Source organism: Centruroides sculpturatus, unplaced genomic scaffold, assembly GCF_000671375.1.
Source record: "Centruroides sculpturatus isolate CEXI.00-Female unplaced genomic scaffold, Cexi_2.0 scaffold309, whole genome shotgun sequence".
Lineage (NCBI taxonomy): Eukaryota > Metazoa > Arthropoda > Arachnida > Scorpiones > Buthidae > Centruroides > Centruroides sculpturatus.
In genome coordinates this window covers 235787-262781 of record NW_019384521.1, presented here as the reverse complement: position 1 = coordinate 262781, position 26995 = coordinate 235787, and the positions used below count along the sequence as shown (strand labels likewise).

At 29.2% G+C, this 26995-nt stretch overlaps 2 protein-coding genes across 5 annotated transcripts in view; one reads left to right on the top strand and one right to left on the bottom strand.

Annotated features, from left to right (window-relative positions):
- The window catches only part of LOC111622748, a 55236-nt gene extending 50606 nt beyond the window's left edge, over positions 1-4630 (top strand). Inside the window, exon 5 of one of the 2 annotated variants that reach the window (XM_023365170.1) lies at positions 2020-4630. In XM_023365170.1, coding sequence (XP_023220938.1) covers positions 2020-4029 — 2010 coding nt within the window. In that variant the 3' untranslated portion in view covers positions 4030-4630. The remainder of the gene's footprint in view (positions 1-2019) is intronic. The other variant, XM_023365171.1, reaches the window with a different exon arrangement.
- A 181-nt stretch (positions 4631-4811) lies between these two features.
- Positions 4812-26995, bottom strand: part of LOC111622747 (follistatin-related protein 5-like) — a 134713-nt gene continuing 112529 nt past the window's right edge. The window contains exons 4-15 of one of the 3 annotated variants that reach the window (XM_023365167.1): positions 22625-22846; positions 20891-21124; positions 20113-20328; positions 19445-19611; positions 17727-17844; positions 17492-17650; positions 17280-17411; positions 15484-15743; positions 15214-15399; positions 13872-14052; positions 12211-12417; positions 4812-5992 (exon numbers count right to left, since the gene is read on the bottom strand). In XM_023365167.1, the coding sequence (XP_023220935.1) occupies positions 5628-5992; positions 12211-12417; positions 13872-14052; positions 15214-15399; positions 15484-15743; positions 17280-17411; positions 17492-17650; positions 17727-17844; positions 19445-19611; positions 20113-20328; positions 20891-21124; positions 22625-22846 (2447 nt within the window). In that variant the 3' untranslated portion in view covers positions 4812-5627. The remainder of the gene's footprint in view (positions 5993-12210; positions 12418-13871; positions 14053-15213; positions 15400-15483; positions 15744-17279; positions 17412-17491; positions 17651-17726; positions 17845-19444; positions 19612-20112; positions 20329-20890; positions 21125-22624; positions 22847-26995) is intronic. The other 2 variants (XM_023365168.1, XM_023365169.1) reach the window with 2 other exon arrangements.

Here is a 26995-nt window from a genome sequence, read left to right as displayed (position 1 = left end):
AGTTTTACTTTGTCTAAAGTCGTAAATAGCATATTTAGAAAATATGGAAAATCCATTGTGCCATAGACCTATTCATTTATTGTGTGATTCCCCCCCTAAATCACAAAATAATGAACATGCATACCTTACCTTTAATTATGTTCTATACATTTTCTTTAAATTCACTCCTTGCTTTGGTACTATTAAACATTTGTTACTTGATTAGTTTTTCATCCATCTAAATTGATATGTATACTTTTCACTTAAGTTGTAAATTATGAAATTTTGTTTAAATGCATAACTGAAACCTGCATCATTTATTTAATCATATACTTTCAGGTTCTGATAATTCATTTTTTGTAATTTTTCTTCTATAAGACTGTACTAAATGTGTAAAAAAACTATGTAATACAGTCTTGTAGAAAAGTTCTGGAAAATGAGTGAGTTATCAGAACTTGAAATGGTGGTTTTGGTTACATGATGTAATCATTGAAGTCAAATGAATATTTGATTTGAATTTTATCAATTTTTATTATTTTTGTTTTTATGAGCTATAGATGCTGGTTATAAAAAGTTGTTTAGTACTGTATTGAATTTATTTATAAAGAAATATAAGCTTGTGAATTATTTTTATCAAGCTATACTCTTCTCATATATAATTTAGTCTATTTTCTTACAATATATAATTTGGAAGGTTTTTTCCACTTTGTTCTTATGAATATTCTTTTTAAAACAAAGATGTTTCGTATAATTAAAAAATTCTTAATGAAATATTGTCTCTGTAAATTAAACACTACACACACAATCGAAATACAGCAGGAACTATAAAAATCTACAAAAACAAATGTTTTCTCCCATGTTAAATGGTCATCATCAGCTTTGTAATAAATGGTCGCACTTGTAATAAATGGTCAAACTGTAATAAACTGTTTGCTTTTGTAGATTTTTGTAGTTCTTGCTGGATATTGGTTTTATATGTAGTGCTTGTGTATACCCAGTTTGAGTCATTGAACTGTCTTTATAATTTTAAATGAATAAAATTGTTATTTACATTAATTCTTTATTTTCATATATCAATAAAAGTATCAATTTGAATGCTGTTTTGAAATATGTTTTGTAAAGTTGGAAAGATTATTGTAAGAAAAATTTTATTCTTTGTAGTTTTACACAAACTGCAAATGTTATACAGTTTATCTCAATTCTTGGAAATGAATGCTATTTAGATTTTAAACTATTGTAAAGTAGTATTTAATTAATTTCAGTAATTAGGTTCGACACAAATTTAAAGATAAGACATTTTAAATTTTAAGAAGAAATTATCAAGATAATTTAGTAATTTAGTAGAAAAATGTATTAAAAATTAAATGTATGTATAAGTACAGTAGAGCGTCGATTTTCCGAATCAATTGGGGACTGGGGTTGTCCGGATAACTGATATTTCGGATAACTGATTTACGTACGAAAAAATAGTTTAACATATCCGATGACAAAATTTTTCTTTGTTGCGTGTTGCTTCGCGTTGAATTTTCGTCGACATTAAGCCTAACAAAGACTATTGTATCGTTAAAAATTATTTTTTTATTTTGTACAAACAAAATAAATTTATTGAAAAATATAAAAACAATAAAAAATTATACTTCAGATGTTAATTTAATATCAAAAACGTAAAATATTTGAGTAGCCCAAGACATAGCCAAAGATTGAAGCGCCACAGCACTGGCGAAAATTTAAATTTGCTGACTGGAATTCTTTCGGATGATTGACTTTCGGAAAATCGACGCTCTACTGTACTTAAAAGAAGAAATTCTATACATTAGATTTATGGGTAAAGCACTATCCTAGCTATTATATTAAAAAATTTTAACATCAGTTCTCTTATTACAAAATGTAACAATAAAGCAATAACTAAAATTTTCTAAATTAACTAAGAACTGATTATTACTTATGTTTTGAACAATTTTAGTATAACTTAAATATATTTTAATTATAGCATTTTTAAAATTAAATCTTATAAAATAGATTAATTTGTTAATTTTACAGGAGATACATAGGCGATTGAAGTTATTAGAAGAATCACAAAATAATGTAACTTCGGCTGTCCAAGCAATTAAATTTCAGATGAATCTTGCTGAGTGTAACAATCATGCTGTAAGTTTGCCAATATTAATGCATTCTAAAGATTCAATTTCTAATAATGTGAAATCTGAAAAATCAGAATTACAAAACTCGTTTGTAACTGTGTTTTCAAATGAATTGCCGTCCAACAAGAAACATGATACTGTAGAAATAAACAAACAAGATAGTTATAACAATTGTGAGAAATCTGAGTTTATGAAAGATCATATAGATCTAAAAGAGAATGAAATAAAATTTCAATCATTATGTGAAGTAACTGACAAACTCATTACAGACTGTGATAAACAAGATAGTGGTTTGGAATCTGACCACGGACAAGGAGGCAACCATCATACAAATTCTGGTGGAATGTTCTCTGATATAAAAAGTAAGAAGAAAGATCAAGATGAATTATTAGTGCTCCTAGATATTATAAAAGAAAAAGGAATATCGTTAAGACAGGAAGTAGATGATTTAAAGGAATTAACAAAATCTGATATTGATCATAACTCTGTTTCTGTTGGATCTGAAGTAGAGAAGGAAATGGAAAGATTGAATACAGAAAAAGAAAGCTTGCAACAACTCATTGGAGAAGTTGAAGATGAAAAGTCAACTATGAAAAACAAATTGTTGTTTTTAGAGACAGCAAGTCAGGAATTAAAACAAGAAAATAAAAAACTGATAGAGAATTTAGAATTAGCCTTATCTGAGAAACAACAATTAGAAATGAAAATCCATAGTCTTCATATGCAATTTGTAAAGGGAACTAGCACTCCGAAAGCCGAAAGCTGGCCACCATTGAGGTTTGCAAATTCAGAAAAATCAAGAAAGTTGGAAAAAGATAGTAGTAATATCAAGATTTCACATATTCTTAATGAAACTAATACATTAGAATTGCAAAGAAAATTACTTTTGTATCTTATGGAAAATGAAGTGTTGTATGCTAAATTATGGCATGCAGAACAATCACTCTTAACTCGTACATCTGAATGGAAGAAAACTGAAGTTAATCTGCATTCTCGTCTTCGTCGTTTGGCTGCAGCAAAAGATGAACTACAAATTAAGTTGGGCGAAAATAATTTAGAATTGACTGCAGCTCAAGCAAAAGTAGAAATGTTAGAAAAAGTTTTAGGAGCAGTTACACAAGATTCTAGAGATGAATTTAATTTTGGATATTCAAATAGGTCCTCATTTAAAGATATGTATAGCTTGCCAGTTTTAAGAGAAGGAGCAAATAAAAAATTTAACCCTTTTTGTAGAGAAATTAAGCCATTTTCTAACCAAAGTACTTTTGTAGATATCACTTTAGTTCATCCAGAAAAATGCCAAAAATTAAGCAATGATATAGATCACTATGAATATATGGCTGCTAGCACAATAGAAGCAAATGAGCCTCGTTCATCTACTCCCTGCCCTATAGAAAATGAATGGGTAAGTTGCGCTACTAATTCAACTCTGATAACATTTGAAAATAATACAATTACTGACACGTCAACAAGTAAAACAACTGATAAAGAACTATCAATTATGGAAAGTGATTATACTCCAACATTGAGTCAGCAATTATCAAGAAATGAAGTTCGGACAGAAAATCATTCCAAAAGTAGTCTTTCTGATTTTAGCAATGGAAATGAATCATCTATGTGGGAAAGTATAAGTAACAAAGAGCACACTCCCATGATACATAATGGCTTCTCAGTTTCAGCTTTAAATAGCTCTTTAAATACCAATGTCATTAAAACTGTGTGCCAAAATGACAATCAGTTTCCTATCAGCAATGAGAAGACTAATGCAATACAAGCAGCATCATTAAATATGAATGGAGAATATGATTTTGGCATGCATTTGAAGAATTCTGCAGACATTCGTCAACAAATTCAGGATATTTTAGATCATATAACTGGAATTACAGCAGCTGATGAAGCACTGGTATGATCCAGTGAAGGTAACTTATTGTAATGTGCTTACTTTTGCCTTCAATATATCATTCTTTATTTTTAAAAAGTAGAGAGTATCAAAGATAGAATTGTATAAATTTTATTTATTATGGAAGAAAAATATATATTGTATAGGAAATTTTATTTATAAAGTAATTTCCTGTGTGTTTCTTCTTATCTACAATTATGTCGAGTCAGATTTTATTTTGGAAAAAACTGTGATAAGATAGAGGTAAGATTGTTTTTACATGTGCCTTTTTCTTTTAAATTACTATTTTATATATATTTACATCAAAGATGAGCCATTTAAAATATTTTTATCTGTGTCTTAATGTGAACTGTCTTGTATTAAAACCAAAGAGTATTCTGTGTGCTTGAGTGTGTAATGTATATAAAAATTATATTTTAAGAGTTAATGATTCACTTACAAATAAAGAAAATTACAAGAATTTTTTGAATGGTCAACTTTATTTCATCTGCATACATGATGATAAGACCATCATTTAAATGCATAATTTGGCTGATTAGATATCAGCCCATTAACACTCAGAGCGATTGATATTTTAAAATTGTTTCAAAGTAAGGTAAACATCTGGTTATGATTTTATAAATGCAAAATTAATGTCTCTAAAAAAATCCATAAAATTTTTTTAAACTTATTTGTTTGTACATTACTTATAAAAGTTGACGCTCCTCAGTTTGTTTTATAATTTATTATACTATTTTATTTATTGAACTAGACATCTATACTAATGACTTTGTGACCTTTTTAGTGTGGGCATTCCCATTTGGGGATTTAAATAATGACCATCTAAATAGATATAAATGACATCTAAACAGTTTTGACACCTTGGTATTTTTTAATTTTTTTTTTTAAAGCTTCATTTCTTGATGTTTCCCAAATTGCCTACAAATAATGCAAAATTTTGTAGCTGTACATGACGAAATAATGGATCTTCTGAAAATTTAAAACACTCTTAATTCCTATCACTAACAGATCTACTGATAGTAAAATTGAATCAACTGACAAACATATAATTATATAGAGGTCTGCAAATAAATGTGATGAAAGTTAATTGTAGATTAAATCACATGAAGCCGTTTTTGAAATTGCACTGCATATTTGCAGATCTGTGATGATTTAGATTATTTATACATATTTTAATCACTACAAAAATCTGTACAGAAACCTCTATAGCAGTCAACAAAAAAATTCAAGTGCATAATTGCACAATTTACACAAACACAGAACCAACACTACTATTGGACCAATAGCAAAATGTCTGACAGGCACTAAAGAGCCTGAATAAGGAGAGATCTGTACATGTCCTATACAACTTGGGTTGGCAGACTAGATGTGGCACCATAAGCCAGGAAGAAGTTGCAAGGAAAAACCATTTAAGACCAAATGAATAAAATTGTACAATTTGTGAATGAAGATAAAAATGAATAGTCAGAGAGAATTATGGTTTAGCAGAAAGATTACAAACTTTCTGCTATATAAACAGCATTTAAGTTATGATGCGTATGTTACTGGCTACTTCTCACAAAAATCAAATGTGATTTTGTAATTGCTTTGATTATGTCTGTTCATATTCATGGTGACTTTACCCACACCATATTGCGAGGATGGACAAGATTACCAATTTCACAATTAACAGTTAATGTTTTTCCATTGACAACAAAAATGGCCTCGTTGGCTGTGGTAACCATATAGGTGCCAAATACTCCAGCACTTTTTATTGGTCTGTTGGTATTACCCCACATAGCTAATCGTGGATCCATTGCACGTCCAACGCTAGTTATCATTTCTACTTTGCCATCAGCAAGGTTGACAAACAAGATGTCTTCTTTAACAGATGAACTGGCATAGAGATCGTAGCTATGAGTAGTTCTTGAAGGAAAAAATGTGATATCGCTGATTTGCAAAGTGGTCTTGACATCAAATAAGAATTTTAAGCCTGAAAAATAATACAAAGATTTTAATAAAATGAACTTTTTAAACACAATTCTGTTTTGGTGTTATATTTATTGATATATAAAATACAAATTTTAAAATACAGTGGTGCCTCATATAACGTACACTTTGAACAACGGACTTTCTGTTTGGCTATTACATGACTCGAGCAACAGACTGGCTGCGAACAACGGACTTTCTGTTCGGCAGTTATGTGAGGCGAACAACAAACTTTCTGCAGACAAGTGCAATTGATGTTTTCACTCTTTTGCCGTTGCCAATAACAATCTGCTATTTTTATAATATATTAGTATATCTGAAGTACAGAGCTCCTGTTGGGATTCGGCTTGCTCCCTTGTTTATTATGTACGTACATCACCTCAGTGCAGGGTATTTACATTTATTCAAGTGTTGTGCAAATCATGGCTTCTAAAAAAACAAAGGTGATTTCAATTGAAACAAAGCAAGAAATCATCCGAAAGAGTGAAAGTTGACAAAAAAAATCCTTGTCAAATGGGGAGAGGTTCAGGAGTTTACCAACACTCATTATCCAAACAGAGCTAAGGCCAACATGATCAATGATCTCTACAATGACACCCTTGCCCGTCATTTCCGACAGGCATTGAAGAGGAAAGAGAAACAGACCACCTTGGACACATTTTTCAAGAAGCCAGCTGCCAAAAAACAAAGGATGGAACAAGAGGAGATGACCCTGCAGGCTCCAGTAACCTCTCCTGAATCTGACTCTGATTAAAAAAACAATAAAAAGAGACCTGCTGCAATGTGTAAAAAGTCTATCTGTATGAATGTGTGAAGAAAGTGTTCCTCCACCTCCTCCTCACAACATCTGACTACCCGGCATAATTGGTGACTGCTCCATTTTCATTTTTTTTTAATGGTGCTATGGAATGAATTATATGTTTTAACACACATTTCTATGGGAAAATACGTTTCATATAATGGACTTTTCACTTAATGGACGTGCACCTGGAATGGATAAAGTACATTATACGAGGCACCACTGTAATTCAGAAAATTCATATATACATTATCACAGTGTATAAACAAACTTGCTCTGTAAAAGATACTGACAAATTTTATGACAACTTATTGTTTATTAGCTAACTCTTAATTTAACTCTTTAAAACTCTTAATTTAAAATTTAATTTCAGAAATTTGCATGTGCAAAAATCATTTAAGCTAGTGTTTTTAATGCTTTCCTTTCTTTGATGAACATATGCATCTATGGTATATTAACAACAAAGTTACCTTGTTTCAATATATTGTTCTCCTAAGAAGAATTTAATTATATTTAATTTTCCATTTAAAACCTCGGAATATGTAGAAGAATTTAAAAAATTTATAAAAGTTAACTTAGAGCTTAATGGTATAGAAATCGAAGGTCTTATTCAAATAAGAAATAGAAGAAATAATCAAGTAATTAAAGTTATGACCGAATCGGTTAAAGACAGAAATCTAATTCTCAATAAATTTTGGACTACAAAACCGAAAATGACGGACGAAAATAAAAAAATAATAATATCAACGGACTTATGTTATAGATCTAGAATCAGGAGAAAATTATTATTAAAAATGATTAAACTGGAGAAATCGGATGATAAGATAAAAATTAGAGATGATTATTTTTTAAAAAATAATATAATGTATACATATGATTTGAATACCAAAGAAATAATTCAGTTAAATTATTTTTTAGAGATAAATATAATACAAGATTAACAAAAATAAATCAAAATTTAAAAACAATACAGAAGAAAAGGAAAATGGCTAATAATATGGAGAATAAAAATAAGAAAATGAGTGGAGATAAATTAATAGNTGCTTCAAAAGGAGGATACAGCTTTCTGTAAAGCATGAGTCTTACTATCTAAAAAGAGACTGTTTGTGTTAATCATCAACCCCTTCAAAGGATTGGTAAATGAACTATACGGAACATAGAAGATAGCATTCGATTATGCTATTTTTTGCATGAAACTTTAGAAAAATGTCTATTGATTAAGTTTTGAAAACAAAAAATGATCAAGGAAAACAAGAACTTTTCTGCCTGATATATATATATATATATCAGAGTTGATCAAGCTTTTATCTAAATATGCAAAATTCAGCTTTCAGACAAAGATACCTTAAAAAAATTTTTTAGCAGATTTCAAAAACAAGTTCATACTTGACTTGTCAATTATGCCAATATCACTTAGTCACCTAAGTGGAAAACAATTGGAAGCACATACAAGCTGAGGCAGCATGATTGCTAAATGTTTTGAGATTTTTGAGTATCCATTTTCTGACTTGTACCTCCTTATCCTGGCCAAAGCCAGGTAATCTCCACTACTAGAACCTCAATATCAAGGCAATGTACAGAAGACTCAGTGAGAAAAGGCTTTAAGCAAGAATGCCAGCAATATTATATCCCATTCACTCACACTCTCTGGGCACATCTTTGATACACATCCCATTCTCTCTCAAAGATGTGCCAATGAAATAATATTCTAGTTTCTTAGAATATTACTTCATTGTGAGTTGGGAAAGAAAAATGTTTGATTTTATTAAATACTATGAACATGACAGAATGTAGATCTATAAACTTAATTTTCTTTTTCTGACCAGTTTGCCCATGCCTGGTTTATCTTTCTACTATAAAGGGACATGTTTACTATGAGTTTGGGCTCAAACACTAATCACATAAATTTTATGTAAATTGTACATGTGTGAAATATTTATGTAAAACTGTAAATATTCATTTTTTTTACAACATCTTGTGTAATTTCTTTTGCATAAATTGTCAAGTAAAGTGATTAAATTTGTTTCAGTGAACAAAGATATAAATAACACATTTAAGACTAATTGTATCATAAGAATCTTGATAGTATGCAGACCATAGAAAAGTAATGGAATGCTGTAGGTTGCCTATATCTGACTTAAAAGAGCATTCTAATCTAAGACTAAGAAGAATATAAAATTAAAAGCATTTTATTTCATATATTTAATTTTGACTTTTCAATGACATATAATAAATAATGAAACCAAAAAGATGGCTTTGATTTAAATCTGCCAATCATTTGGTTTCATATATAAACATCTCCGTACGATATTTTAGAACATAAATTCAAAAGTAGCTGAATATTCAATGTTTAAAAGAAATTTTATATTGTAATGAAACTAGATTTCAAATTGTAAAATTTTTAACAATATTTTGCAAAATGTAATTTCTCATTATCAATTTGTTTTCCAATAAGTAATAGAGAGGTTGTGGCAGATGTTTTCATTGCAAAAACGTGAATGTCGGACATTCAGCACTGCCACCCCGTAAGACGTTTGACAATGGCATTTGGAACGTCAGTGGAATCATGCTCGATGTTCCAAACGCCATTGTCAAACTTCTAGGCTTACAGGATGGCGGTGCTGAATGTCCGACATTCACATTTTTTTCAATGAAAACATCTGCCACAACATCTCTAATATCTTGATTTTTTTTATTGTCTAACAATAGTTAAAACATTAATCAAAAACAGATCATTTTATTAAGTGATAATCATCATTAGGCATTTCACATTAAATTAATGTGATGTTAAAGCGTCAAAGTATTTTGAGTTGATTAAGTTTTGTTATTATTTTAATTCTTATTATGATATTATAATTTTTATAGTAACTTTTGTTTTTTTAGGAGTTAACTCCTTATTTGGGAAGATTGAAATAATTATTAAATTAATGCAATTTATTGTTAACAGGTTTTAATGTTACTTTCTAATTCTTGTTCTGTCTAATTTGTGAAATTTTGAACAAATTTAGAATCTGTCTTGTTACCATGCTCATTCTTACATAGAGAATTCAATAACCTTTCACACCTTCCATTTAAAGAATGAACAGTATTTAAATGGTTATATGTAAACTTCCACAGTTAAAGAAGTATTATTTATAAAGTAATTTACTGATTATACAGAGTAAAGTAAGTGAAATAGTGACAGCAATATATTATAAAGAGTTTGTTTTGAATGAGGAAACCTATGAAAAATGAAACTGTTTACATTAATGGTATTTCTCATTTACTGAATCAATCTGTTTTTTCTGTGTTCTTGGTGAAAGGTGTCCAATAAATGACCAAATTCTGAACTTATTAAAACTCCAATTTTTTTTTTCTTTTAGAGTATAAGCAATTCTTTTACTACTACCTTGATTCATAAACCAAAAAATTTTTGGTACAATATTCTGTTCCAAATTTCAATTGTCTGGACTTGCAGTAACTAAATGAACTACGCAAATATTCATAACATGTCTTGTTGTTCTTATGGAGGAGATATTTCTTTGAATGTCCTTGTAAACAACCATCACCTAAATGCAATTTCCAGCAAATAAGTAAAAAAAAGTTTACTGGTCAAATGTTTTTGGCCACAGTTTATTGGCCCTCATCAGGAAGAATAAAAAAAAGTTCTGAGGGCCGATAAATTGTGGCCAAAAACATTTGACCAGTAAATTTTTTTACTTTTTGTTTGCTGGAAATTGCATTTAGATGTTATAAACTGAAACTTTAATATTCAAAGAAATATGTGTGCTGTTTTTTGTTCAAGGACAATCTAGCGTAATGCTATCAAGGCAAGTTGTATTGAAGAGTAATCACTGAAATATAGTGATTTGAAATGCATATATACTACAGTGTAAATATGCAAGTATTTGTAACATTATTTAGTTAATTTAGTTACTATGAGTCCAGACAATTGAAATTCAGAATAGAATATTGTACCAAAAATTTTTTGGTTTACAAATCAAGGAAGAAACAAGAGAATTAAATAAAATAAAGTTATAAGCAAATACAATCTGTGTATTTATTATCTGAAACCAGGATTCCAGTTTCCAATTAAATTTGATATATGATGATTTGTGTTGGTTTTGAGAATTCACTGTCAACTGATGAAATGCTGACAAAGCTAAAAGGACTTCACCTGTCAGCTGTGTCAGCATTTCACTAGTTGAAAAGCCACAAACAACAATCAATAGCTTAACATATCCCATGATAAATGTTCTGATGTTTTCAATTCCTTTTTTAAAAATACATATCTTTCCTGGAAATATATGAATTTCCTTGATTTGGAAAAAGCCAATAAAGATCCTTGAAAACAGATTTCTTGCTTCAAAAGGAGGATACAGCTTTCTGTAAAGCATGAGTCTTACTATCTAAAAAGAGACTGTTTGTGTTAATCATCAACCCCTTCAAAGGATTGGTAAATGAACTATACGGAACATAGAAGATAGCATTCGATTATGCTATTTTTTGCATGAAACTTTAGAAAAATGTCTATTGATTAAGTTTTGAAAACAAAAAATGATCAAGGAAAACAAGAACTTTTCTGCCTGTTATAAAAATGGTAAAACTTTGTGAACAGCAAGGTTTAGCCTTGAGAGGCACAAAGAAAAGTGATCAAATAACATCTGAAGTACCTGCTGTAAATGATGGCAAATTCTGAACCTTTTCCAGTATTGAGTTACAACAAAATAACCTAAAAAATTTGAGCTCTCTTTATATTAAAATGGTTAAACTTAAGAAAAATAACACAATATTTAGTATAAGCAAATTTCCCATAAAATTAGCTTTTGAAAAATTTCTTTATATCCAATAACCTTTAGGACAAAAAGCTTCACTATATAAGAATTAAAAATTGTAGTGAAAAGAAAGATGATCTCATTAATCAAGCACTGGACATTTATGATGGAAGTGAAACATTTTAATTTTTAAGTTTTCTTAAATTGGTAACAGGCTCAACACTTCCTCAGTGATGGCATAGACTAAAGAATGAACTTTCTGCTAGCAGAAATTTCTCATATGAGAACAACCAAATGGCCTTGCTTTGTTAAACATCTCACTAGTGACAATTAAATTTTGTGAGTTTGTGAATAACTTTGCCAGTTCAGACTGTACATAGTAAAACATTAACATGGTACTGTCTACGTAAATATAAGTTATTGTTTTGTACCCATTCAGTTCTCCTTTGTCTACTATATTACTCTATTAATTTTTGTAACACACTGTATTTTTTATAATATAATTTATATACTTATGTATTTTAAACCTCTTAAAAAAAACTGAGTACAGGCCTATAAAGAAGCATTATAAATTAAACTGTCAATATTTAGTATGAGGTGTATTTGATATATAGATATTTCAGTACATTGTACAGCATATGTTTTTTTTAATAAAGTAAATTTTCTTACCATATTCTGTGATTTCTTGGACTACAATTATGACACTACTGTTACTTCTTTCCAATGTAACGGCATACCTAGAATCTGGAGAAACTCTAGGCTGTCCAAATAAGTTGGTTTTATGTTGAAGCACCATGTCAGTCAAATAATCCAATACAATCTGTCCTGTAGGTTTGTTTGTTATGGGTTCCACACATTCCAAAAGGACAAATCCTCCTATTTAAAAAAATTTATTAGTAATACAGAGTGCAATTTGGATAATATTTTGGTGCTTTTTCCTGTAATGATTAATTTTAAACTCAACATGAAAACACTGTTCTTATATTCTTATTCAAAACAAAGGAATAGTCAAATTAACTTAGTATGCTAGCATTGCATGGTTATTTAATTAAACAATTCCAAGTCAAATAGATATCTGACAGAATACATTGTAGTCATAATGAAGACAAATTGGATTATTCTATTTTTACATTTAAATTTGATTAGCAAATTGTTTTCAGGATCAATAATAAGTTTTATTTTGTAAAACATTATCTAAATAGAATTGTAAACAACATTAAATTAAATACTATTCTACTAAATCTTTTATAGCAACATTGGAATGATTCAGAAGAATAGTTAATTATCAGTGAAGGTATATATAAATAAATCATTAGAGTTATAGAATTTGATTCGTTTGATAGCATTCAATGTTGGTTGTAAACAATTGGAAAACAAAATTTATGAAGAATTTGCAAATTCAATTACAATTTCTTCTATTGTAATTGTATAAATTGTTTCCAAAGATTTCTTATTGAAATTTGCATTAATTGTTTATTTACAATATAAAGCCATAATGAACAGCCTGTTTCAAAAAAGCATGCATAATAAGGGGCTGTCCATAAATGTTGTTCACACAAAGGGATGGAGAGGGTTATGACAAGTTGGACAAGGGATTGAACTTCAATGAACATCCGTTTTAAACAGTTTATCATTTTATGAAATTAAAGGTTTTGAGGGGGACTGAGTTTAGTTGGACGTCTGAAGCGGGGAGGGGTTATGTAAACTTGGACAAACTGAGACAATGGGGGAGGAGAGTAAAAATTTCAAGAAAAATGTGGATGTAATTTATGGACAACCCCTAATTAAATGTAACTAACAACAATAAATAAAATTTCAAGATAAATGCTAATAAGTCTAAAAATTATATTTTTACACAATAAATTAGCATGTTCTACAAAACAGTTCTAGTTTATTTCAAGAGAATGCTATATTATCTGTGTACAAAATAATTTTCATTTGAATTATATTTCTTGATACAAAATCATATACAAATTATCATCTTTTTAAATATTCCAGCAAATAATTTAATATTGTAAAAACGTTTTCGATCATCTTTAACGATCTTTGTCAGTTAAACAATAAAGTAAGAACATAAATTAAAATTGAATGTTCTTTTTACTTTATTGTTTAACTGATGAAGATCGTTAAAGATGATCGAAAATGTTTTTACAATATTAAATTATTTGCTGGAGTACTTAAAAAGGTGATAATTTGTATAATTCTTTCTAATTCCAGTATAAGTTAATATTTTTATCAAAATCATATCATAAGCAAGTTATAAGAAGTTATAAATTATTTGAACTACTAGTTAATCTATTACTACAATTTAAAGTAAAATATCAACTTACCTAATGATGAAAAATCAGCACTCTTAGGAGCACAATTGTAAGGAGTTAAATCAACTGTTTTACTGTATTTCATTCCTTGTAAATCCAGTTTATACATTCCACGTTGATTAGTATGCACGACATATCCATACTTCCATCCATGGCCTAAGTCTTGAACAGGTGGTATAAACAATCCACTAACCTAAGTTAAATGGTTAATTCAAACAGCTTAAAAATTTTATTTTGTTTTTATCATAATTAATTATATCATTGTGGATAAATAAAACAATTACAGTAAAACATCTCTAACTTGATGTTCCAAGGGGCAGGAAAAAACTTTGAGTTAGAGAACAATAGAGTGAAAAATGCCAATTCTGAATAATTTTGTATTTTAATCTCTCTTACATTATATAAAGAAGTCTTTAAAATTTTTTTATTTAAATGATTCATGTAACACTTTTCAGCAAAATTTTCAATGTAGCTAATGGAATTGAACAGTTTTTCAGGTACATCTTGCTGAGATAAAGTGAGAGATTCTATTGCTTTGAACTGGAATGTTGCCTGCAAATGAGTGGTGAACATTAGATACAACTAACAGTCTGAAAATTTCCTGGAAATCTGATAATTAGGATCACTTTGGATAGAATAAATATTAAAATTCAGGGAAGTTGAAAGTAACATAAATCAGTATTAGGGGACCACAAAAATCTTTGACTTGGAGAAATTCAAGTTAAAGATGTTAAATCTTTATGCTATTCTATTGACATCTACCAAGTATTACATTTTCTTGAAGTTAAAGAAATATTTGAGTTACAGAAGTTTTACTAGATTAAAATTTTCTGATTAATTTGCTAATTCATACAATTCTTGAATTTTAACATTTAAAAACTTTAAAATAAGGATTAACCTTAAATAATATCTCAGCATTGGTTAGTTCATTATAAAAAGTACTTAAATGATAAATAAAATTGAGAATCATATTGTATTTTAAAGAAAAAATAATTTTTCTAATATGAAATTTTCTTATATTTCAAATCTATTACAAATTTAAAAGTAATAGTCAAAAAATTGTTTTATTACATGATGACAAACTGTAATGTCAGTTTCATTATAAATCAGAATAGAACTTCATACATTAAGTTACACCTTCTACACTTAGCAGAAACAATTTTTAATAAATAATGTAGATGATGTGAATTAATATTTGTAAGTTCAGCTCATGGTGTAGAGAATTAGAACTTCTCATTTAAATTTGATAAATTCATGTTATTTTGTTTGTAAGTACACTTTAGTAACTACATTGAACATAAAATATAATTATATGTAATTGTCTTATTATAATAAAAATTCAATATAAACATACTAAATCAAAATGGCCATCAACAGGCTCAGGATGAACTGTGTGATGCTTCTTCTTTTGGCTGGCATCTCTTATTATTTGAATAGTTTTTGTGCCCCGATCTTCAGTCCTCCTCCAACACAGTACCCATACCTGATCTAAATGTGGAACATAGTGTAAGTCAACTGGATACTTGTCAGTTACGACAACCTGGAAAGAAAAATATATAATAGATTAAAAATTTACATTCGTGTGTTTTTTTTTCTTATAAAATCTATTTTAATAATGGCTCACATCCACAGCAACCATCTGTACTCTTGATATAATTAAAACTCTGTCTTTTGTTGGCTGCGATACATAGACATAACGATTGGCCACATTAATTGCACGTCCCCAAGAGCAATTTGTGCCTCGATCACCACATACATATTCTTGTGTTCCGGGTATGATGTCTGTGCTTTGAATTTGATGATAGAGCCTGCAGTTGTTAGGATCATACAATGATATGCCCCAGTCGTGAAGAACGAAAAACCGATGTTCTTCAGATGGAGCTGCTAAAAGAAAAGCAGTATTCTTTCAAACTTATCATGGTAAATCACATTTAATATCATGAAAATAGATGTCATTAATCTAATGCTTAAAATTATTTTAAAGATTAAAATTTCTTAAAATTTATGAAAATTTAAATATATCTAATTTCTTTGATCAAAAATTTAAGTAGAATGATGAATTAGAAATTTTAAAATATTTAGATTAATTAGAAGCAAAACATATATTTGTAATTCTTTTTAAATCCTAGTATTAATAATTTAAGTTTTACTGCACATTTCAAATTTTATTATCTATTCCAGCAATTAATAGTCAACATTAAAACCAATTATGTTTCATCTCATATTTAAGAGATTTTGATATCTGGTAAAAAAATTCTTCAAATAATTACACTAATTCTATGCCATTTTAGACTTAAATAATAATGTATTTTACAATTTCCATTAAAGGTAGTCATAGAAATAATGGATAGTTCAAAAGCTATTATCTTTCCTATCAAAATTCCAAATTGAACCTGTATTTAGTTGGGAAAAGTTATTGTTGTGCAAATTTGAAATATTTGCTATTGAGAAACATTTCAAAGAAGTATGGTATTTATAAAGCATTGAAAGTATAAAATTTCTTTATTCATCAAACGTTTTTGGAATATTTCTCCAGCTTCAAGAGGTACTGAATTTGAATTGAAAATGGAAAAATACTCCAAAATATTTGGTGAATAAAGAATTTTATATACATTCAGGTTTGTATAAGCATTTATTTGGAATGTTTTTGAATTTTTACTGTATACATTTTTCTTATATATCTGTTTGATCAGATTTAAATGATTTGAATATTATTGCTTAAAGTTTCAGCAAGATTTAGTAAACATTTTCAGTGCTATAAAAATGATAACTGTTGATCCAAGAATAATTTTTAACAGATAAGACAGTAAAGTTTATAATTTCACTTCTAAATCTTAAAAAAAAAAAAAAAAAAGTCAAGTCTTGGTAGTTTTTATAAAATATTTAATTTTATATTAACATTTTTATCATGAATTATAATTGGAACCAAAATGCATATTATAAAGCCTTCTTGGCTGTGTTAAATATAAGATTAATAAATAAATTGAGTTGTTCCACAAAGAGAAATTTTCTAATCTTCTTTTTTTATCATATTGTTTGAAATAAAATTAGCCACAAACCATAGAATGTAAAGAATGGCATTATGTATTAAACTTTCATTTTGAGTTTTAGATCATAAAACAAACAATTATGAGACATCTTATCTAGCAAAGAAATTTCAACTGAATTAAGAATTGCAATCAATAGTTTTATCTTTAATTTGAACACAGCTAAAATGTTAAAATGTGTATAGAATTTCTTAACATAAATGTAAAACAATTTATTATTGTTATTTTTAAAAAACTTACTTTGTAATGAAATGTTTGTAAATTTGAGATTTAAATATTAAAAGATTTATTTATTTTGTTTGAATGAAATTGATAGAAATTTCCTTTGAATAGAATCAAAATTACTTTAGTTCATATTATTAATAATAATTACTTGGCGTTGGTTGATCTTGAACTACAAGAGAGCTAATATCCCTGGTGGTTCCAGCAGGATTACTTCCAACACACATATAAGCACCAGTGTCACTATAAGTTATTTTGCCAACTATTAATGCTGTTCCATTTCCTAAAATAGAAATAATTTTAAAATTATTTTTCATTTTTTCTACAAAACAATAACTATTATAATAAAAATTTAATACTAACCAACAATTGTATATTTTTCTGATGATAATCTTAACTCTTCGTCATTTTTCAACCACGTTACATGTGGTAATGGAACTCCTGTCACATGGCATTCCATTTCTGTTAATTCCCCTGGTGCTCGAGATTGTAATTTTGGTATTGCATGCACTTCTGGAATTGCTGTAATGGCAAAAATGAAAAAACTTATATATAACCTTATTTCTCATGATATTAAAATGCTTTCAAACAAACTTACTTTCTACATGTAGAACATGAGTTTGTATGACATCTCTATTATGTTGAGCATGGCAGGTATAGTTTCCACCATGTACTAACTGAACATTAGTTAAATACAAAGAACCGTCGACAAATACCTAAAATTGCAATTATTTAATTATAATTGTTATATATATATATTTCAAATGAGAAAATGACTGATGAAATCATTTATTTATTAAAACTATTATAAGAAGAATCATATTTTGTGATTAAATAACACTGATGAAAACATAGGCACAGACAATTGTAATGTCCAAGTAAGAAATATCATTTGAAAGATATTAATTGATGCAAACTGGTAGGAAACAACTAGCAAATCATCTGCAATCACTTATTTTGTGTAAAAGAAATGTTAACAATTTATATCATTTTCATCATCTATCATAGTCTTAAAATGCTTTTACATTTTTTAAATTCTGGAATAAACTGATATGAAGCAATTTCATTTGTGGAGTTATAGGGAAGCACCTCTCTCCAACATTGGCATGAAAAACTATTGAATTTTGAGCTAGGATGTATATATTAGCTATATGATTAAGAAATAATTAGTTGTAATTATTCATTGTTCTTAGAGTGATCTTTATTTAAAAACTTCTGGAATCAAATATTGAGGCAAGGTTGTCATTTACTTCAAGAAATAGGCTAGGAATCTGCTTAAGAGTAATCTTGTGGTAATTGACATCAACTGATTGAAATGATTTCAAATGAACAAATGATATATTTTCATCAATTTATAATATAAATTAATCATTGCATATAATAAGGTCATTTGAAACTGTCTACAAATACTACTACAGAAATAATATCTGTTAATATAATTGTTTTTCTGAATGATAAAATGACATATTTTTTATAAAAGATTTTTTCATGTAATAACATGCTTAATAAAGTAAAATAATGCATATTTGAAGCATTCATCTATTTTCTATTATTTTATTTCATAAGGGCTGTCCATTAATTATATATACAGTTTGAGTCATTTTTGATCCTCTCCCCTATATTATGATGTATTTTTGGCAACACCCTTCCCCTTTAATTGTGTACAGATCCCTTGACATTCAAGAAATAACTTACTTAAAAAAAGTTCTATAATATTTTTTGACAGTTTATTCACAGGACAAGTAGGCTTATAAGAACAAATACCAGTAAAAAAAGTCCATGTAAACAATGTCTGGACCTTCTCCCTCTCCATGTATGATAATGTACTTTTCGCAATCCTCCTTCCCTTCCTTAAACTGTCATGTAATTAATGGATGGTTCCATAGTTATTTATTTATTAATAGACAATCTTTATTTATAAAAATTGAAGAAATATAATTCTAACATATATAATTTAAAGGTTTGGAGATTATTGATTGTCCAACTTTTTTTATGCAAGATTTAATTGATATAATTGAACATTTAAAAAGTAGATTTGATTAATTAAAATCTGAATAACAAAACTAATATCATTAAATGCATAGAAAAAGTTTAGCTGCAGGCATTAACAAAGTAATTAAATTTTACTGCATTAGATTAGAATTCCTCATCAAAATCTGAATATTAATATGTTGAGAGGTGCCTCTTGTGATTATCTAATATAAATGAAGAAGAGAGGAAAAAAAATGTGATAAATGTTACAAATCTCTTGACAATAAAGACAAGTTAACAAATTTCTGGAAAAATTTTCTCGAAGAAGAATAAAATGTTAGATACCTTTATCTCTTCTTCAGTTAACACTGACAAATCCATATTGTTCCTGCGCCACACTATGGGAGGTGGAGGAGTTCCTGTCACATCACACTTTATTTCTACATTATCACCAACACGAGCTGTCACATGATTTACTTCTAGAGTTTTGTCTAAAGATACAACAGATACACCTGTAAAAACATTTAAATTCTATCATCAAGTGATCTACCTTTGATCTCTAGCTGTTAACACAACATAATTTTAAAAAAAATCAAGTATATTTTCAGAACAAACTTATTGTGAATTTTTAAAATATATATACAAAATTAAATTTGCAATTATTAGTTTGAGAAGCAATATTAAATAAAGGCATTTTTTTAAAATTATAAATAAAGCAAGCTTATTAAACTTTTAATTTTTTATGATTTTTTTATTGAGCAATATTTAAACTATAATTTGGATATGAAGGTTTACTAATGTATGTCATCTTTATAGAGTTTTCTGTATTATTCAAAGCTTTTATTGGAAAAAGATTCATGAGAAGAAAATCATCATAAATATAAATTTGCTTATTTAAATCCATTATTAATTACAAATTACAGATATATTATAGAAACTGGACTTTCTGTAAGTAGCAGTAAAAAGAAATATGCCAAGTAAAGTTAAGAAGCAGAGAAAGCTTTCCAACTTACTGTATAACTTACTAAAAGCAAGATAGAACTCATTTATGTTCAATCGTCCATCATGATCTGCATCATCAAACAGCAGCATGTCAGCGAGGATGCAAGAGGTAGACAGTTGACCAAGATGATCTTTTTCTGCAGCTTGCCACAGCTCTTCAGCTTCCAGTAATCCATTGTTATTTTGATCATAATGTGAGAACATTATGCTAACCAAATATTCATTCCCTGGTCAAAGATTAAAATTTTAATCTCTTAAAAATTCAATTTAATGTTTATTTACAAGATATTAGAGGTATCTACATAATATATTTAAGCTTAATAAAGATTAAAATTGTAATGTACAAATTTTATCTGATTTTCTAAGGCTCTGAACATGAATAAATATGCAGCTATTTGCAAAAAGAAGAAAGTTCTCTCTTAAAAATTTCCAATATTCACATAAACTAAACTTAAAAAAGCTATATTGTTAGATTTTAAAAGGAGCAGCTGTAGAAATGTTGATAATAAACCGGATAATGTAATAAATTATGGTTAATGAGGATTTTAACAGAATAATTTACTTGTCTTTTTCTTATCAGTTACTTGCAGCTATTTAAGTTAATTAAAAGCATCTTTTATTACAATAATTACCAAAAGATCAGCTTTATCTTAATGAAACGTTGACACTTGAATAATTATTTCTGTTAAACAGTAAAAATATCACTTTTTGGTAAGTTTGAGGGAAACTTGGTTTCTATTTTTAATTCTTTACCAAACAGTAAAAGTTTTACTTCCTATATTAACTCACCAGACTTCTTGCTATCCATAAGTTTTGCATTGTTGTACAATAGTAAATTCTCTTTCATGAAATCATATTCTTGTTGTGAACATTCTCTCTGTTGTATAGTATCCGAAGGATCCTCAGTGGTGCTGGTAGAAGACGAACGTGAATCTGGTTGGGGTAGGTTAGTCCACGAAGATGGCATTTCTGTCCTTTTCTCAGTTGTAGCATAATCCTCCTTTATTGTAGTGCTTTCATAATCTAAACACAATGATAAAAATAACTTAAAATTTTAAAATTTACTATTGAACTAAAAGACAAAAATATAATTAATTAAATTAGTTTTAAATCATGCTATATTTAAAACAAATAAGCTAATTTATATTAATTTAAAATTAACTAATCTAAATAATAATAAATTTTATTACTATACAGCTGAACTTCTACAGTTTCATTTTGATACTTGAATTTTTCTTTTGTTTTACAAGGAAAGTAATTAGAAGAGGTTGATTGTCAGTTCATAACATTTCTCAATTAAAGTAGCCTAAACACTAGCATTCTTTTCTAAGATTAAGACTTCAGAATAATAGTCAATGTTAATTGGGATAAACAATCTTAATTGCCTCATTTTCTGGAAAGATGAGAACTCTGTATTAGAATGACCTCTCTAATAATTATATTTTATTATTTTATCTTCTTTCTACACAATCGGCCTATTATATTTGTATCTTTCTAACATTAAATAAAATAAATTTCTATTGGAGAATATAAAATGTGACTTTAATCTCAAGTTGTGTAGTACTTTGTTAAAAATAAATGCTCCCTTATATTTATGCTTTAAAATAAATATAAAATGATTAAATTCATATTAAACCATGCTTTTTAACTTCAAAAATCAGCACTGATCAAAAACTTTTAAAATATTTCATCTTGCTTCTACTGAAATGTAATATTATCTTACCTTATAAGAATCAATAAGACTTTTCAATAAGAATTGATGACTTTAGAATCAATCAGGAAGCTACAGATAGTGGTATCTGTATGGGTAAAGTAGAATCTCATCCTTTCATTTGGAAATTGTATTTGCATTTAGGGAGTCAGTTAATTAATAAAGTCATTAAGGATGAAGTAAATTAGTGAAAAATCTAAAAAAAAAATCAATCTTGAAAATTAGTGGAGTTGGCATTCAGGTGGTAAGTCCAATTAGCAAACAATTATCACCAAAAGTCGACATCATAAAACGAATTCTCATTAACAGGTCGAAAATGATAATCGAAAATAGAGATACGATAATGTCTTCATCAAAAGGTTAATGCCCTCTTAGAAAACTGTCAAACTTTTTTTTTTATAAATGGTCGTATTCTGTATGTAAATTTTTAAGATTCTTGCCTTTAAATACGGTCAAATCTCTAAATAACGGCTAGTGACAGGAACATTAAAAGTAAGGCCATTGTTTGGGAGTTATTGGGCTGCAATTTGAAAAAAATTGTAGATTTAATTTCGTGTCTGTCTGTCCTTCCTTAATCACGAGAACGGTGTTAGATAGATGGAAGACGAGACCAGATGTAGAAAGCTTGGTTTAAGCTTTCTCATAATTTGTGCAAGGTGAATAGATATTCTTTAATAATCACATTAAATACATTATTTTGGAGTGTAGTTTGAGATTTTTATTGCTCTAGACTACCTTAATATGAGAAACACACAGCATTGAGGCTATAAAAGAGGAGGGGAAACCTACCCAATTTCTTCTCCTGTACTTACCTTTCTTCTTCCAGCAACCGCCTTTGTGGTCAATAGTAATAGCTCTTCCAGTCAGGCAGGCAGCCCGGTGTAGTTCGCAATGATTGACGTAGTATGCTCCATCGGATCCACATACAGGTTTCTTCCTTTTTTTGCAGAACCTCTGGCAAACGCACACCGCTTCGCCCAATTGGTTGGCTTCACAATCCCTCCATCTTCCACACATTATCTTCTTACAGGGATCTGTCATAAGAGCAAGAAGTGGAAAAGTTTATCATTTCGCTCGACCCCTACAATGTTTTATGTAAAGTCGTAGAAGCCCTTACTAATCTACTTTTCTGAACACGTCAATGGGATCAATGTTAGAAATGCGCCTTGTGCCAAAAAAAACAATAAAAAATAGAAGAGCACAGGGCAGAATACGGAATATCTTTAAAAGGTTTCAGATACCAACTTGTGAGATAGAGAAGTACTTTTGTTTTATGATCAGTGAGTTTTCTGTTGGAGGTTTGCAGCAGGTTGTAAAGATGTGGGTCGGATGAATGTGACAATCATCTCACGTACCGATCCAATATGCTGGATATTAAGTAGGATTCGAACTTTACTAAAAGTGTTTGAATTGTGAGATGATTTTTTTAATGATAATACTTTCAAGATGCTTAATAATCGAACGGATGACTTCTCTACCATTCTTAACGCACGACTTCTCTCACAATATTCAGAATATTTGACTTTCTCCCATAAAACTTGTAAGAAAATTCCTACTTCTTCACTCTTGAAGTCCAATCTTGATTAAGAATAATCGTATTTATTTTTAATTTCAAAATGTACAAATATTTATCATCTCAAGGATATTAGCTATGAATTTTTTTTTAATAAAGGCTGTTCTATATTTTGATGAAGAATTAATAGCTTTTCCATTCTAGAGAATGCTGAACTATTAAATTTCCGGAAAATAATAATATAATTAAAGTTTTTTAATTTTAAAAGAAGCAAAAATTCCTAATTTTTCAGCCATTGTCGTCTCTCATCTTGAGACGATAATGGTTGAAAAATTATCTCATCATTTCTAGTTAATCTCTAAAATTCTTCCATATAATTTAGTGAAAAATTCAATATTAAGAATTCTTTTCAGTTATAATAATGTCGAAGACTGTGAAAATTTCTTATATATCCCTGAAATCGATAGTTTTCCCCTAAAATATCCCGAAATATCTGAGGATTCTTTTCTCCGCCTGTTCTTTAACTACAAAAACTTTATAGTTAATTTTTCGTTTGAAAATTATTAGTTTCCTATAATTCTTATTTTAAAAAAATCTTCGGAAACTAAATTTATTCTAAAATATGTGAAAAATTAACTACAAGAATCAAAATTAAATTTCTCCACGGAGCCAATTCACCTTTTACCGAAACATTTTATCCGAGTTCAAATGACACTAAAGAGCAATTTGTTAGTTATAAACCATGAAATTCCAAAGCTAATGAGGAATTTAACTCCATTAATTATCATTTTCCACACAGGAAACCAAAGGTTTATGTTTACGGACCTTTCTATTTCCCTTTTATAATTTCATACTTTAACGATTTGCTCCTTAACTTATCTTTAAATTGCTCTCGACAGATGGCAGCAGTAGAAGGATCAATCCCCCCTGCGACGAATGCTCGAGGCCATTCGGAATAGAAATAATAATAAATTCTACTAAAATATCATCATTTTGTGATTTAGGAAGTGTGAGAGATTATTATTATTCTTTTTTTTCTTCAATACACGAATCGTGGAAGAGAACAAATTAGATTTTAAAATGATGTAGAAGAGGAGGCTCAGCTTTAAAGGGAGACGATAAAAGTGCTAATTTTTGCTTTCTATTTGCCTTTAGAGAAGCGCAATATCCTGTATAAGGCGCGGGTTGGCCCACAAAAAAAGGTAAAAATGGGGAAGAAGAGATTGTTAAGTTTACATATCGTATGCTGCTCTGTTGGGGTTATATGGAGATGCAGCAGGAGGGGGGATAAGTGGCGCCTAGCTTTCGGCGCCAGACGACGCTATTGACTTTCGGTCTTGGACTATTTTATTAGCCACTTGTCTGTCCGCTCTGAAATATGAAGTTGTAAAAGTTGAGGCGGCGATGCGGGGGTGGAAAGAAACTGCTCTAATTAACAGGCGAATGGAGGAAAAGATGCTCTTTGTTGGAAGAAGAAAATGTTTGTGACTGCAAAGTGGAGTGTTGTTTTGATTAAGGAGGAACGCTGGTGTTGCTCTGAATAAAGAAAAGTAACGCTCCGAGGAGATTCAGAGTTGTTTCTATTGGATGATGCGTTAAGTAATAACAGAAATTTAAGAAGAATAGTTATTTCATATTATCTCCTTTGTTTATTCGTGCCATATTCTTTTTTTCCCTTCTTGCAATGTTTTATTTTCATACTAAATTTCCACTAATGTCATTTTATTCTCGGTTCTCGAATCCTCAGTTACGAAAAATCTCGTAAAAATATGTAAAATTGAATTGTTTAATCCTAAGATATGCGAACATCTCTGCATATCTATAATCCTCGAGGATCATTTTAAAGTTATGAAAAATTATTAAATCGATATTTTTCACGAAATGCACGAAAATTCTTAATTATATATTTGTTTTAGAAGCTTTCTTAATCATAAGAAAATTATTTAACACAAAAATTATTCAACGAATATATGCGAAAATCTCTATTTCTCATTAATCAATTAAAGTCTAGTTTTCTAGTATTCTAAATATGTTTAAAATTCATTTATTAATATTATTATTATTCTCGAAAATCATCTCTTAACTACAAATTATGTTAAGAAAGTGGATAGTTTCTATCATTATGAGTATGATGGAAACTGTCCACTTTAACATCAAAGAAAGAAATTCGGAAAAAAATTTAATTAGAATTTAGATTTTCTATCTTGTTTCTGCGGGTGGACGTTAAAGGACCCCAAATTTTAGTACTTAAAATTTTGATTCGTTTATAATCACAACAAAAATGATTAGAGAGATGTCTCCGCTCACTTTACATGCAAATGTCTTCCAACCGGACATCCCACACTAGAAAACGAACAAACAAAAGAAAAATCGGAGAGTTGAGTGTGTGGTACAAGACCGATTTGCATGTGTCGACAGAAAGGAGGAGTAGGAACGAGAATCCATCTTTGCATTTAATTAAAAGGAGCCAGATATTCTTTCGGATATCAAAGGAGCCTTTTAACATCTTATGTTGTCTCCTACAAGAGGAATAGCTGTAGGCAAGACAGAAGCGGTATATTTATCTGCGATAAGCCATCGATTCTGAGAGTCAAACAAAGACGTATTTACATAACACGACAGAAACGGAAGCTTCGATATTTCATTCCTTGTCCTCAATCAATAATCCTTCTACTTCAAATTACATAGGTGCACTTAAAAAACAAAAAGTAAAAGTAAATTTCCCCCTCCAGAAATAAAAGAAAAGTAATATCTTCGTTTTTTTTCTATAAATAATTCCTGCTAAATTATTTCAAAAAGTCGTTTAAGTGAGAGAAAACAGCGTTAATTTTTTTGTGTTCGGCTTCATCTCAAAGTTAACAATCGTGTGGAAAAGATACATTTACAGGGGCAACCTAGCGCCTTCCAAGCAAATTATATATCGTTTTCGCTTCCATCACTCTGCATTAATTCAAAACCGTGAGTTATATTAATGTAGTTTAGTTGATTAAACAAGATTTTCTATTAGAGGCAGCGATAAGGCTGACATTTTTCACAAAACTGCTGGACCTGTCACGCTCACACGTGATCTGAACATTACCTGTCACAGAATATGACTAATTGCGTTTTGGTCTACGCGGTCGGGCGCCTTTTTGTCGGCTTCTATTTTTTTTTTTTTTTTTTTTTTGGCATGGAATAATCGTTAAAGAATTGTTCATCTTTCACATAAGCCGACTAATCGTAGAATTGCTTTATTTACGGTGAGTCAACGCTTCTTCATCTTTCAGGTCTCTCCTTGTCTAAACGAGGGCATTACGTGCTTTATCTTATTAACGTACCGATCACGCTATCACGTGACACCGGCGAAGCTTCTCGAATTATTCACAAACTGTAGATAATCGCCTGTTCCTTTCTCTCGTAAAAAGTGTTTCGAGAGCAAAATATGCCATTGTTAAAATAACTCCATAGAGGGATATATCCGGGGTTAAACTCCTCTCTCTTTCGCATCTGGTGTACAGACGGGATCGTAAAGTTATTTCTCTTGACACCATTTTCCATCAGTGAGACTCTTGTTCGAGCGAATCTTGACTAGGATTTAGACCTCTTCCTCCTTTCTACAACGTCCAAAGAGGTTCCTGATGATTCCCAAGACGATCGTGTGCAGAAATCTCCCATTATCCGACCCCATGGG